General features: G+C 43.0%; 1 protein-coding gene across 22 annotated transcripts; it reads left to right on the plus strand.

Annotated features, from left to right (window-relative positions):
- Positions 1 to 270: 270 nt before the first annotated feature.
- LOC119276060 lies at positions 271 to 9,174 on the plus strand. 22 transcript variants are annotated; one of them, XR_005136282.1, is made up of 6 exons: positions 271 to 2,641; positions 4,280 to 6,277; positions 6,447 to 7,988; positions 8,156 to 8,222; positions 8,388 to 8,602; positions 8,674 to 9,174. XR_005136282.1 is itself a non-coding variant. In XM_037557029.1 (6 exons), the coding sequence occupies exons 2-6, from the start codon at positions 6,164 to 6,166 to the stop codon at positions 8,699 to 8,701; spliced, it is 363 nt and encodes a 120-aa protein (XP_037412926.1). In that variant the 5' UTR covers positions 271 to 2,641; positions 6,093 to 6,163; the 3' UTR covers positions 8,702 to 9,174. The 22 variants fall into 22 exon arrangements, 1 of the variants encoding a protein (XP_037412926.1); XR_005136289.1 differs by having other exon boundaries at positions 8,520 to 8,602; XR_005136290.1 differs by having other exon boundaries at positions 6,447 to 6,517.
- Positions 9,175 to 15,196: the final 6,022 nt, after the last annotated feature.

Below are 15,196 nucleotides of genomic sequence, written 5' to 3' on the forward strand. Positions count from 1 at the left end.
CGTGGTCCAGCTTTGGCTATATGAGGAAAAGAACATCAAATGAATAAAACCAGAAAAAACCAAAAGAGGAAAGAGGAGGGACCAGATCCCTATACAAACAAGCGCTCGTGATTGCATCCGCCCTAGCAAGGCTTCATTAGTTTGCTTTCCTCTCTATATATATATAGGACTGGACTATTTTTTTACCAGTAACAGAATATTATTCCGTTACCATCGCTCCTATAAGCGCCCGATCGCTGAAAAAAAGAAGAACGAGGCAGCCAAGCCCAACTCTCCGAGCACATCGTCCTCACCTCCACCATCCTCTCCTACCTCCCACCCCATCGCCGCCCCACCCACCTTCTCCGTGGCTCCCGTCGACGCCTCACCCTCCACCTTCTCCGCGGCTGCCACCAGCGCCTAGCCCCCTACCTTATCTTCGGCTCCAGCCGGCGCCTTGCCCTCCACCTTCTCCGCGGCTCCCGCCGTACCTAGCCCCTTGCCTTATCTCTAGCTCTCGCCGGCGCCTCACCCCCACCATCTCCCCGGCCCCCACCGATGCCTCGCCCCCAACCTTCTCTGCAGCCCCTGCCAGTGCCTCGCCCTCACCTACTCACCAGGTCCCATGTGATGCTCTCCTCCATGCTGCCGTCCTCCCCATTTCTAAACTACCGCTAGCCACCGGCTTGATCTTCACCAGAGTCACCATGCCCCCTGTTCTCCACTACCATCCGTGGCCGCACTATCCTGTTGACATCCTCTGCTACCTCCGCCTAGGCGACACCACCATTAGCTCCTCCCGCTGGTATCCTCCTCTGCACCAAGTTGCTGCGGTTTGCATCCAGTGAAAAAGCTATTCGGCAAGTGCACTGTAGCAGGTAGCTAGAAACGAAGATGAAGCTTCTTTGGTATGTTACTGACCTTGTGCACCTACTGAACTTCAGTGGCTATTTTTGTTGAACTTGAATGTGTTGTGGTATTATTGAAGTGTAGAACTTGTATTATGGCTGATTCTAAATTGATGTTGGTTGCATTTGTGATGTTTTTGCTTGTGCCAAAAAAACTGGTGACTTGTTTTGCTTATGCCGATCCCACAGTCGCTGCCGTCTGCGCCCCACATCCCCGAGCCACCCGTCGTCGGCTCCTGCTACGCAGAGATCCAACAAAGATATATTTTGGGTAATTTTTGGTCAGTTAATATTTCGGCGACGTGCTAAGTTTAGTTTCTTAATTTACTTCAGTGCAATTTCTTACTTTTGGTTGGGCTCAAATTCTTATTTCAGTTTAGTTCAGTTTAGCAAGAAGAATATCTTTGTTGTAACTTGTCTTGGATTTATTAGTGTCATACTTTCCTACAAAGCGAAAGCATAATGTTGTTTCACGTCATAAGGTTTTCTCTGAAACATAGCGGACATAAGATAATGAAGCAATATAAACTCTACTGTCTCATCAAGATCTTATCATGATACTTATTTGAGCAATTCATCCATTTTGTTGGGGTTCAACCTACCGGTTCCAGTATTCAAGTTTATTTAGCTTCTGACTTCAAATTCTGAACATCTTATGTTACTTGTGCATACAAGGGGGAAACTGATTCTGAACATCTTGCGAGGCTCCCTGCTGGATATCGGCGCTAGAGGGGAGCGGACACCGTCGTTGCCCCGCGCCCATAGACTTCTCTTCTGCACTTTCCTCTTAAACATTCACACGGAAAGAATAGAGCTACTCCGTACAAATTGTGCGTCGGTGTCAGAACATGTTATACTAATTAGTAAGTTCAAGAACTATGTTCCAAATTGAGCTTAGACAAGGAGACAGGGATATATTGACAGAATGTTGTGTTGTGTGCTGTTAGTTCAGGGGGAAAAAGCAGAGACTCGTCATGGGTTATGAAGTAGACAGAGTACATAAGATGCCTACCGTGGTCTATGAAGTACATGCAAAAAGATGCCACTCGCTGCCGGCGCTCTCTTGTCGTGACGAACAGGCCAAGCAAGGTGACTACGTGAGAAGGGTCAACATTAGCGGGAGTAGGGTATGGATGAGGAAGAGCAGCAGTATCTTCACTGCTGCTGCTGATTTGTTTCCATCCAATTAGTTGACCATCTCAGTACAACTATTATTGGGTGTGCCAAAACTAGATGCTTTACTGCCTTATTATTATCACTAGTGCTTTGTTTTCATATTGCTCCTTCAGTCCAACCTGACCCTGCATCCCACTCAGCCATCCGGTCTGACATCATCTTCGTATTCTTCGACTCCTCTCACTCCACAAGATTTTTGCCCATTTTTCAGTTCTACACTAATGTTGCTTCTAATGGGTGTATGTGTGATTATTGGTCCGTGCTTGTCTTAGTGGGCGCTAGGAGGAAACTTTAGAAAAAAAATGTGTTAATGGAGATGCATGGGAGTTGTGCCTCTTAGGTGTTTTCTTTTATAACTGACGACACCAAGGTGGGGGGAAATTTTGTTCGTCAGTTGTACGGAATTATTCATCGTTCATCAGTTGCTTAGAGGATGGTTTCCTTGGAGAAACATCTCTACTGAATTAGGTGTTGAAAATGTTTTCTTGTGAATGTTTCAGTGGGGGCTCAGTTACTGCTCTAAATCAAACAATTTGGAGGAGCAATGCATGAGAAACAAGTCTCCCAACGATGACAAGGTTAGCCATGTATTCCTATTCTTGGAGTTATCTCTGTTTCAACCATACAATTCAGCTAGCATAAGGTGGAGAAGGCAAAAAGAGTGGAGACATTGAAATTCATATTTGGCATAGTACTAAACAGTCATAACCTTTACGGTCTTGCAACATATTCAGAATCAATATTCTACTCCAGTCAGATTCTATGTATATCCTATTAGTCATGTCTTGTCTCAAAAAAAATGAGGACATAAATAAGTGAGTGAGAGGGTTTATAATTATAGAAGTAAACAATCCTTGAGAAGGAATTAATTTCTGACTTTTTGTCCGATATTTTTTCTTAGGAAATTAAACTAAAAAATAGTTCGAGAGCGATTAGAGGAAGTGTCAGACACATTTATGATGTAGTCATTTTTTGAACTGTTTGCCGCGAAATCCTTACGTTTCGAATGGAATGGTTACCATGCATCCAGGCTTATGTATAGCAAGATTGTATGGTGTTGGAGATTGCAAGAACGCATGCACTGTAGTGTCCACCTGTTCTCACTTCCCATCTCCTGTATTTTTCCATCTCTAGCTCAGTTGGTTGTGCCTTGCTAATGCACTTCTATTATTTGATGAAATGAATAAAAAACGCCCTGCTGGTGCCTGTGAATTGAGGCAAATGATGCTCTGGTTTTGTGCTTTGCTCACTCCATTGCTGCACTGGTTTGTGCTCTGCTCACTCCATTGCTGCACTGGTTTGTGCCTGGGAATAGAGTAGGTTTATCAGTCCAACATGCATTTTGTTCATGAAAAGAAAATGTAAATGATAGTTTGATATGTGTGTGTGTGCAAGAAACGGAATTTTTTTTTGAATTAAAAACAAATGATCAATTCGAATTAAAGAAAATGATCAGTTTGAATTAAAGATCCGTTTGAACTAAAAGCAATGATCAGTTCAAATTTAAAACAATGACCAGTCTGAATTAAAAGCAAGAAAAAATGGCTCCAAAAAATGTAAACATGGTAGTCTGAATAAAAACAATGACCAGTTCGATGTTTCAAAAAAGGTTTGTATCTAAAATTCCAGTCATCACCTCGTCGCCATCTCCTCCCTAACCCTTGTCACTGTCTAGCCCTGCCTCCCACGCACCGTCAGAGGCCCCCACACGGTTCGTCCTCGCTCCTGCCAAGACCAACGCACGCAGCCGCTCGCAACCTAGCCCCTGCACGTCACTGCCGGACGTGTTCCTCCGTGCCTCTCCGATCCACCGTGCGTCGCTACTGCTGCTCTGGCGCCCAGACCGTTCACAACCACCACACCAGTCCGTTCGCCACTGCTTGTGTTAGGTGTATGTTTTATTTTATGATCTGTACGCTGCTACAATTCTGAATTTATTGTTGTGTCATACTAGTACTGATGAAATGGGAAGCAAGGTTGAATGGGATGCAAGTGTCACATGGATCCTCAATTTAAATGCGATGGAAGGTTCCACCTCCAGCCTACCCAAAACCACCATGTTTTCAGTTCAAAAGTCCTGGGATGTACCTATAGAATTCTAAAAATGTGACTAATAATTGTTTTCTTGTGCTACTATATCATCAGTTCAAAGTGTGCTGAAGATACAACCCTGGGTGTGTCGTGGTGCGTGCTTAATTGGTTATTGGTGTGTGTAGGGTACGACCGGCGACAACGAGTAGGTGGCACGTGTACCATAGCGATGAGACTGAGGTATGAAGCAGATGTGCATGGTGAGCTCTCGTTTCATAAGTTCAAGTGCTTACCCCCTATAAAGTTCAGAGAAAAAACATTATGTTGCTTATTGCTCGGTCCTATAAGGAGCGAGCGAAGGAATTCCCACCTAATCTACCTTGTTCTGCAACACCAGCCCGCCACCGCGACCTCTCCTCTTACAACGCGCCGCCGGGGCCTCCCCCTTTCCCAGTGCGCCACCGGGGCCTCCCCCTTCCCGCAGCACGCCGCCATGGCCTCCCCTCTTCCCCTGCGCGCCGCCCTGCCCCCACCTTCTCCCTCCGCTTCGGCCACTGCTCCCCACCTTCTCCCTCGGCTCCGGCCGCCGCTCCCCACCTTCTCCCTCGGCTTCGTCCGCCACCCCGCACTCCAATCCATGGATTGAGCCGTCGAGGTTGCCCTACCCCAGATCGCGCCGCCCAGGACCATCCGTCGCCACCACGACCGCCTGAACCAAGTTCTCCCGCGCTGCCGCTATCTTTCCTTACTCCGCCGCAAGCCGAGCACCTCCTCACCTCCATTGCTGTTCAGCACATCCTCCAGTTCCTCCCATGGTGGATGTGCTTGTCCACTCCTACCGCTGGCCGATCTCACTCCAATCCCTCCACAATGCTACCTCCTCTCGCCGGTGGGGCTCCGTCGCTGCAGCGCCCCGGCCGTTCAGTGCGGCCACCATGAGCCGTTCGACGAGACAACGTCAAGCCGTTCAATGTCGTAGCTCAGGACGGTGCCTACTTTCCCTCGCTGGATCCGCCATAGCCGCGCCCTTCCACCATCGCTGACGCCTCCTTCCAAGCTTCCATGGCACCCCGCAGCCACCCAATGACGGCTCCCTGTGGGCACAACTTGCTGCCGATGACCTCTTTTCACAGCTCACCTCTGAGGCCCACTAGACCCACACGACGACGCTGGCCGTCCACAACCACCACCCCAGGCCGTTCACAGCAACCACTCCTAGCCGATCTCAAAACCACCGCAAAGTGCAGACCATACAGGAGGACAGGGCTGATGTATGTTCTTGCCTGTGTCAACTGATTTGTGCCAGACTTTCACCAAAAAATGACCTCAGTCCTCAGCTCTAACATGGCAATAATTTTCAGTTGCACGAGGAGGCAGCAAGAAAGAGCTAAGCGATCCAATAGAGTTTATTGATTGAAGATGTTCACCTTTTGTGTGATTTTCAGTTCACATTTGCCATGATATTCAGTTTAGCCGGCTTACTATTTCATCACCAGGTAAACTAAAAGCTCTGTGTCTGATAGAATATCTCATGTTATAACTTATAAATTTGTCTAGATGCAAGGAACAAATCTCGGACCAACTTTTGCTTCATTGATATAAATCATGCTGTGTTTTGTCGACAACATGGTAGGCTTTTTCAGTTCATTGTAGGTTGTTTACTTTCTCTCTTTGCTTAGCACAAAATTTCGCAAATGCCTAGCACAAATAAAACTTGTTTGATACATGGGTAGGTTCACGAAAACTTGTAGTAGTAGTTCGTTGAAAGGATTCACATTAGTTCAAACATTTTTGAATGTTCAGTAAAAGTTCAAATAGACTAGAGGCTTTCAACTCATCCGAAAAAGCCTAAAGCAACAGTACAATGCTAGAAAAAATCAGTTCAAAAAAATATGTTGGGAGGTTTGTCGGAATGAGAGAAAAACATTAGTTCAATTTTTCCGTACCATCACTTTTATTGCTAAATGATTTAGACACTTGTTTTCTTGATGCCATTAGGTATTTAGTTAAGTACTTCAGCTCAACAAAAAGCTCCAGAAAATTTCAGAGTTTGTTTTTAGAAAAGCTCCATGGTGTTTCTTCGGCTACAACATCCATGCATCCAAGTCGAGCTCTGGCCGCAGTCCAAGTGGAACTGCGACCACCATCTTCACCCAGCGCTGCACCCATTGAGCACCCACACAGTGAGAACGCCATCTCATTTTTCTTTGAACATTTTCTCAGCTGCAAGTAATAGTTCAGAGTTTGCTTTTTCACTATGATCTTGCACTTCATTATAATGACCTCCTCCTCTGTTTCTCTTCCTCTCTAAATCTCCTTTATGCCACTAATTTATTTTCTCTCTGAATGCAGCACGAGGGAGGCTGGAGCGACTGCAGACCGGTGACGAGAACCACTTCAGTTCTGCTATTCGTGTATTGGAAGTACGTATCCTCTATCCATGCAGGAGGTAGATGTAATTTCTCCCCGAATACCACCTATTTTGGAAGTAGCCTGAGACTCATCATGTCCTATATACAGATTCAGAGTATAATACATCAATGGAAGTTTGTTCTAAAAATTGGAATTGTTCTGGATCTACTAATAGATTAGTTGTTAAGTATTGGAGTGTTTCGTTCTTGTTTTGGCAAATGGAAATATATAAGACAAATGTACTGTTAGATTCAGAACGAACCAGTACACCAAACAGAAAAAAGCAAAATAAAAAACTCACTCCAGGCCATCTCCACCAAATCCGAAGCGTGTCAACCCCCGACACAATGCCCGCCACCACCCTCGGGCAAACCTTCCACCACCTCCACCGTCGCCCCACTCCACCTCCCGTCCACACGCCCGTCGCCATGCTCCTCCTTGCTGTTCAAATTCATGTTTTGGTTAGGTCCAAAGAAACTCGTAATTTTGATTAATGATGAATTGTGTTTTCTCGTAGAAAAATGATGCTCTGTGGGTGGTTTAGCAGTTCGCCATGTATATCTACCATTACTCTGTAAAAGTACAAGTATGTACTGATGCTAAAAATGATGCTCTGTAGAATTTCTTCTTATCTAGTTCGAATTTGGTCTACTTGAGTAATTCTGTTAGTTCATGACAAGTATGTATTGATGCTAGAAATGTATGTCATTTGTGAATCATGCTTTTTTCAGAGAGGAAAAGAGTTTGTAGTTGCATCACATGGTGTACTGAGCAACATAAACATGGTTTCTTTCTTAAATTAGTTATTTTTGGTTAATTCGTTTACGTGGACAGTACAAATGCACATTGTTGTGTAGTACATGTGTGTATTGTGAATGTAATTTCGGTTTTTAGTTAACAAAAAAATAACAAAAAGTTTCATAAAAGAACCCAAAACATCCGATAGTCCTGGAAGTCCAAATTTCAGTACATCATGTTTTCTATCATCAGCTCATTAAGAACCCATAAACAATTCAATGTGTGTGTTCAAAATGGGAAGCACGGTTCATAGGGATGTTGTCCATCATCACTGATTGATTAAAGCACACGCGCGCGCACACACACACATGCTACCAGATAGTGCTATTAAAAAGGTGAATTTGTTCCTTGCATGGATGAACCAGTGACACTACTCTTGCATAGAAATTTTCCTTTTGCAAAAAGTAGTTCTGACAAAAAGAAGCAAAAGTCATGTTTATCTGGTTGCAAAAATGATGCTTGATAGGTGTTACCATGTATATATAATTCGCTTTATAATCTTTTTGCAAAAAGTAGTTCAGACAAAAAGAAGCAAAAGTCATGTTTATCTGGTTGCAAAAATGATGCTTGATAGGTGTTACCATGTAAAATTATAAGAACTGTAGTGGCATTTGTCCAGCACACAAACAGAGTGTGAGGTACCAAAGAACGTCAGGCATGAGGATTTTGGAAGAAATGACAGAGGTACACACAGCTGTGAGACTTGGTGCATTTTTAAATAGATTTCTCTGGAAGAACTCTCTGTTTGCTTTATTATCTTTTACCATGTACATATAATTCGCTTTATAATTTGTTGCTTGTGTACAAATGACTTGCATCTGGTGTACAAACAAATCTATTTTCAATTTCAGAAAGTTCGAAAAGAGTAGTCTTGGAAGTACAAGGGCAAAAGTTACTGGGTTCAACAAAAACGAAAATGTTAGTTTCTCTTTTATGTGATTTTCAGTTCTTCCCCACGCTCTTTTGTTATGCTCTGGCGAAAAAATGACTAAAGTTATAGAAAAAAAAGTACAAACTTTTAAAAAAGTTTATTTTTTGAACTTCTCCCAATTAATATACTGAACTTGATTATCTTTTTAATAGTACTTGCATCAGCTCGACGGAATTGGTGTGTGTGCTTGTAACACAATCAGTTCAGATCTCGAGAGACATAAGTTTGTTGACAAATATGTATATTAGTTCATATCTCAAGAGTCCATAATTTTGTAAGGCCAGAAAATGCAATGGCTTAGTACATCACAGCAGCTCTCGGATGCAGAAAGGATGGCTCTTCCCAAGTCAGCAGCTAACCAAACTGAGTAAGTTTTCATAAATTCATTCTAGTGTCAAACATTGGTGAGATTCTGATCAAGACTTTTGTCTATTCCAGCAACTTCAGGGTAGCTCAGTCAATATAGGAGCTGTGCAGTAAACAGCTTCAGTCGAGAAATCAGCAAGTTATAATGCATAGTGTCTTCCAGGCACCTGTTTGTTGTTTCCTAATCACCCTAATTCCTAAAATATTCTACTCAACTTCAGCGCCATGCTCAGTCCAACCACATGGCTTCAGGGTGCCCGAGTTCGTCGCCACCAACAGTTCGGAGACTCTGCCACTGTTTGTGTCACGACCATGGCCACCTGTGTCACTGTGTGCTCTGTCAACAACCTCCTGCGCAAGGAAAAGCAACAGCAGTAGAGCCGTCTGAGATGCTCTTTGTAATACTTTGGCCGCAATGTACTTGTGTATCTTTTTCTAAATGGAGCACAACCAGAGATTATGTCATTATGAACTTTGATTGTGATGGTACTACAAACTCTATAAAAACACCAGTAATCCATTTTTACTGTTACTTATCTTTTATACAATTCATATGGATTGTGCTCCCTATTACGAACTGTGGTACAAAAATGCACTGTGCTCACCATTTTCTTTTAGTTCGTTAGTTTGTAATGCTTTAAAAGAGAGGAGGTACAAGTGAACCATTCAGTTTTGTATTATAAAAAGTGTTAATGTGAGAAACTTCAAAAACATCTTGTTTAATAAGTTCTGCTTGTTCTGTGTATAGTATTTATTGAGCTAAAAATGGTATGGTTCATACATTCTCATCGATCTCGTTGTAATCGTCCTTGTTTTTGTGAGTTTCCTGATGCAAGTTTTGTGGTCAGTACAGATGGGGGAAGGTGATCCGTCCAAAGTGTAATTCTGTGATGTTGACGTCCAAGTTCTACACCTGATCCATACAAACAAAAATGGTGGCCCGTTCTACAAAGGAGAAATGGTTGAATTAAAAATATTGATCAGTACAAGTTAAAAATGGTGGTCCGTTCGGAATAAAAGAAATGACAGAAATTCAACTTGTAAAAGTTCAAGGAAAAAGAAACCCCATGCAATTCAAATGGGAAAAGTACAAGTCGTAAAATAAGAGAAGTCCAGAACATCGTTGTAAAAAATGTTTAGTTCAAAAAAAGAATAAAAAAATATTTTCCTTTTGAAAAAACTATCATTCAGTTCGATGATATAAACCATGCAAGTACAGGGGCGATGATACAATAAATCATAGAAAACTTACGAGCAAAAATATTACCCAAAACAGAGCAAAGTCTAGTTAGTGAAAACACGCTTAGTACAAACCCACGCAAACATCAGTTTAAGTACTCTTTTTTTCTGAAACTTTCAAAATTACTCTCCAAAGAATACATCAGTACAAATGCACATGTAGATCAGTATAAGCACTCTGTTTTTTCTGACAGAAAAACAGCACGATAGGTCTCACCGTAATCCAAATTACTCTTCAACGGTTGCGAATTTGAGAAAACGTTCAACATGACTAAGTTTCGTATTTTCGATATCTATCCAACAATATATTATTTGCCTCATTTCGACATACTGTTTAAAAAATTGCGTTTGAAATCAAATTTGACTGTATTCGAATTTGTTTTTAAACCGTAAGGAATTAGAAAAACATTTCAATATGAAAAAGTTGTGCATTTTCCATTGCTTTCCAACGCCGTATAATATGCATCAATCTGACAAACTGTTTACAAAATTCGCAAAAATACATTTCGCCTAGAATTTCACAATTTTCCAAATTACTTTTAAATCCTATAGAAACAGAAAAAACATTAGATATATGGAAGATGCGGATTTTCACGAGCTTTACAACGCCATTTTATTTGCTCAATTCCGACAAACCGTTTGAAAATTGTGTTCGTGTTCTCGGCTTTAAAAAAACGGTTTTTTCAAAACTGCTCTTAAACCATAATGACTTTACAAAAACGTTCAATATACTTGAAATATATTTGTCAAGAGCTTTCCAACGATATATTACACGCCCCATTCCAAGAAAAAACATTGCAAAACAAATTTGAACTAAAGAAAACGATCTGTTAACAAAACTGAAAGCATCAGTTCAACTGCTCGAAAATCATCAGTACAACCGCCTGAAACCGTCAGTTCAAGTAGGGTAACAGAATAATATTCTATTTCGCGAAACAAAATAGCCCAGATGTATATATATGTATGTATGTATGTATATATATACCTGCCTCAGAAACCTTTAAGTTCCCCACACGAACCGAGGTTCATGACGCGTAGTATATATATGTTTCCGCCTCCCCTCTTCGACGCACAATATATACTCCTACGTACCGTAACACAACCTGAAAATAATCCTCCTTGTTCGTCAAATTACCTTCCTCGTTGTGTCATATATTAGATGGACAATGACCTCGCGGTCCCACATGGAGGGAAGAGTCGCAGGCGAATGAGTGACAACCATCATCTGCATGTGGCCCAATGTGTTGGTGATGTTTTTAATACCCAATATGCACAACTTCTTTGTGGCACCTGCCTTGGAAACCAAAAAATCTTCACACAGAGCGAGATCGTTCATGATGTGTGTGTGTAGTATGTGCTGCCCTAGCCCCCTCGTCCCATATTCGACGCGTACTATATACTCCAACTGCAACACAACCCAAAAAGATACCTCCTTGTTGGGTCAAAGCGATGGAGGAAAACCTCGCAGGCCCATGGATGGAAGCATCGCACGCGGGTGACTGCCTTATATGACGCGTAGTATTGCCCCCGGCCACCCTCTTCAATGCGTACTATATATATACTCCTACCGACGTAACAAAAACCAAAAAATGACCATCCTTGTTGGTCAAATTAACCTCTCTCATCGCATGTCATAGTGCTCTTCATTCGAACCGTGTGTGTTAGACCAACAATGTACGTGTCGTGCTTCGGTTAAACAAAATAAAGCGTCCGAATTAATCATCAAAAAGGAAAAATCAATATAATATGTGCCCCTCACGCGTCCCGTGTGCCATACGAGCATGAGTGAGTTGACTAGATGCATGCTAGCAGGCAGACCGGGAGGCCGAGCCATGCGCGTGTTTGCTACACACTCACCGTGGAGCGTGCTAGCAGATGTGTGAAATGATGGTAGGCTTGCCAGCAGTCCGCTGGGCAGGCTCACCAGGAGGCGAGCCAGCCCTTTGTCCGCCGCCCATGTCGCTCCCACTTCTCCATATTAATGGTGTGACCGATTCGCTGGTCATAATAGGTGTCCGCACAACCCGTGCATAGTTGTCACCGCCGCATGGAATGTATTAAGATTTTGCCGAAGTGCACCATCTGTGGGAGCGGCGACGCCGGGGCTGGTAAATCACCCGCACAATGCTTGAAGCTGGGTGCATAGGTTACTGTCGCCGTGGACGAGGTCTCACGCGGGCACCAGCACGAGCTTGACTTTGTTGCCATTGTCGTGCCTCCCAAGCCAGAGCCGGAGGTCCACAACTACTCCGACTCCTAAGGAAAACCGGTTAGTCCACCCCTCCCCTTTTGTTGGGAATAGAAATGCTTGGTTATGTTCACCCAGTCCATGAAATCATAGTAAGATTCGTTAGATTCGTGTAGTGTATTGCTTGTTTGAATGGTATCTATGGTTAGTGATTAATTGTCTATTCTGTACAAATGATTCTTTTGCTAATAATCCAAATAGGGTTAGCGTGCTTGCTAATAATTTGTAGTCAGATCTTGAGAATTGATTTTGAATGTCCTACATGTATGTTTCTGCCTTTTTTTCAGATTGCTATGTACACAGATGAGGCTCCGGCCAGCGGCGCCACCGGCTATAGATCCTGCACTCGGCAGCGCGGGCAGAAGCGGCCACGCCCCTGGATCTAAGGAACCCATAGAACATTGGGCGGACCGCATCAGCGATATCCCGGATGCCATCCCTGGGGAGATCATCTTCCTTCTCTGCAGCAAGGATGGCTACCGCACACATGTCCTCACATCTCAGTGGCGCACTCTATGGTGCGCCACACCTCTTAATCTCGACTATCGCTGGCTATCTGTCATTCATGATTTTGAACTCCACGGAGCCATCATCTCCTCCCACCATGGCTCCGTTCAATGCCTATGCATCTCGGCATGCTGCCTCCTACACATACCCTACACGGTGGACGCCTGGCTGACATCCCGTCAATTTGAAAAACTCCAGCATCTTGAGTTCTACCATTCCTATGCAAATAGCTATCCACCAAGCGTTGTAGCTATGCCCTCACCACCAATGTCCATCTCATGGTTTTCCTCCTCTCCCACACCACCACCTTGGCCCGGTGTCATCTACCAGACAATCTGGTAGAAATGCTTCAACTCCCATAGCTAAAGAAGCTCGCTCTTGTGGTGGTCGATCTATCGAAAGCCTCACTGCACACCATCATCCACTCCTACTGCCCTACCCTGGAGCGCTTGCTGCTTGCTTTTGGAAAAGAAATATGTATCCGTTGTCTCCAAATAAAGTCGCCTCATCTTGTATGCATTGGAATTTGCTTTATGGGAGAGGAGCTCATCATCAAAGAAACCCTTCACTCCAAAGGTTGCTCCTTGATTATTATTATGCACCTTGGCAAATAAATGTGGTCTCTGCGCCTAAACTGGAGACCTTGGGTGTAATTCCTGATATCTTTGAAGGATACAACATGGTGGTTGGCTCCACACTTATTCAGGTACCGTATATTATCATCAACACTTTTGTAATCACAGGTTACATTTTTCATTTGTGTGCATAAGTTTTATATCATCAACACTTTTGTAATCATAAGCTGCATTTTTCATTTGTGTGCTTAAGTTTTATATAATCTTGGAGTATGCTTTTGGTACTAATATTATGTTCTATGCTCAATGAAGAGTTTGTCCATGTGTATCCTTTCAATGGTGTTGGATTCTATCAATACCTTACATATCAGTATGTGGTGTTTTGATCTAAACATGATTATCAGCTTGCTGTGATGCTTTCCATGTTTAAAGAATTTGTTTATAGGGGTGATGATATCAAGCACATTGATATACTTTACTAGAACTAACCGTTCAGTTGTACTATTTTTCTAGACATTAACGGTTTTCAGTCTTCATGTTCATTTAGGCTAAAGGACATGGACAAAAAGGTATAACCAATCAGTGGCATAAGATGCACTAGGATTTTCTCAGTTCTCATGACATTCATTTGAGGACAATAACGCTAGAAGGATATGCATCCAACCATGCAAACACTAGATTTGTCACATTCTTCCTGTTGAATGCTAGAGCACTATTGTCCACGAGGATTAAGTTTCTTAACAGATGGACATGTTGAACAGCATAAAAAGAAGTTTCAGGTGGACAAAAGTGCTTCTGAGCGTGCTCGGCTTCTATTTACAACAACTTGTCTTCATGTACCAGAAGATTTTCTGGTCCAGGATCTTAAATTTTATGGATCAGACCGATCCATATGATTGTGACTGCCGAAAACTTTGGTTGAGTTAGTTGTTATTGTCTTGCCCAATCTGGATTTTGTGTAAACCTGCTGAACAATTAATCATCGTTCTTTTTTACCTTCTATAAGCCGGGGTTAGATATTGCTGCCCTTTTCAAATCGGCTTTGACCCATATTTTCTTTCATACTGATGAGGACATCAATACCATTGTTACACCCATAGCCCCTACTGCTATACATACTGGACCAATTACTAGAGCTCGCGCATGCCAATTAAATTACCAGGTACTTTTGTTTCTTGGTAATGATTCTAATGTTCATGAGAATATGATGTTTCCTAAATTGGATACATTTGTTTTGCTTACAAATGAAGGGCCTAGCTTGGAGAACAATGAACATTGGAGCAAGAACAAGCATGGAGATCATGGCATGCGCAAGGGGAACAAGAACGGAGTTACAAGTGATGATTTCAGGACGTTGAAGCCACCATAATGAGTGCATGAAGCCTTGGACGAAATATACAAGATGCTACTTCATAACTTTCGTCCAGAGGCTATTCTAGGTGCTGCGTCACCTTATTATTGGGTCAGGCCCATGTATTTTCGAAATACTTGAGTATAGGTTGTTTTTAGAGTCCGTATGTGTGGGGAAACAAGAGATAGGGTTGGTTTCGGACCCCTTCCCCAAGGGCCACGAAATTCCCCCTCTTCCTCGATATATACAGCCCTTAGGGCGTCGTTTAGACTTTGTGTTTTGTTTAGATTAAAGTTCGCCATAGCTGCAACTCCGCGTACTTCGTTTGTGTTCAACGACCAGACAAAGACGTCACAGAACCCCACCTTGATCGATAAAGCTTTCATCTTATATTCACAATATCCATATTGCAATCTCAGTTTCTTGCTTGTTTTTCGTTTGCTCGCAGGAAACAGACCCTCATGGTCAGGTTGATCGTGCTCCGGCGTGGTCAGTAACCTCTCGGAGTTGGTTTAGTGATTGCTAAGGCGCGACGTCCTCGCACGTTCGTAGTCAGATCGTCAAAGTCGACTTCCACCAAAGCGATATCCATCATCTCATCGAAAGATGGGACACCTTTGCCTCTATCAAGTGGTATCAGATTTCCAGGTTGCTCGGTGAGATTTTACAGTTTTT

The sequence above is a fragment of the Triticum dicoccoides genome, chromosome 3B (assembly GCF_002162155.2).
Source record: "Triticum dicoccoides isolate Atlit2015 ecotype Zavitan chromosome 3B, WEW_v2.0, whole genome shotgun sequence".
In the NCBI taxonomy this organism is placed as follows: Eukaryota; Viridiplantae; Streptophyta; class Magnoliopsida; order Poales; family Poaceae; genus Triticum; species Triticum dicoccoides.

Bases quoted from the DNA above. Each gene is read 5' to 3' on its own strand.
- LOC119276060 (XM_037557029.1), top strand. From the start codon at position 6,164: ATGGTGTTTCTTCGGCTACAACATCCATGCATCCAAGTCGAGCTCTGG. The intron at 6,278-6,446 runs GTGAGAACGCCA...CTCTGAATGCAG, and splicing joins ACCCATTGAGCACCCACACA to CACGAGGGAGGCTGGAGCGA. The intron at 8,223-8,519 runs GTTAGTTTCTCT...TTGTAAGGCCAG, and splicing joins GGTTCAACAAAAACGAAAAT to AAAATGCAATGGCTTAGTAC.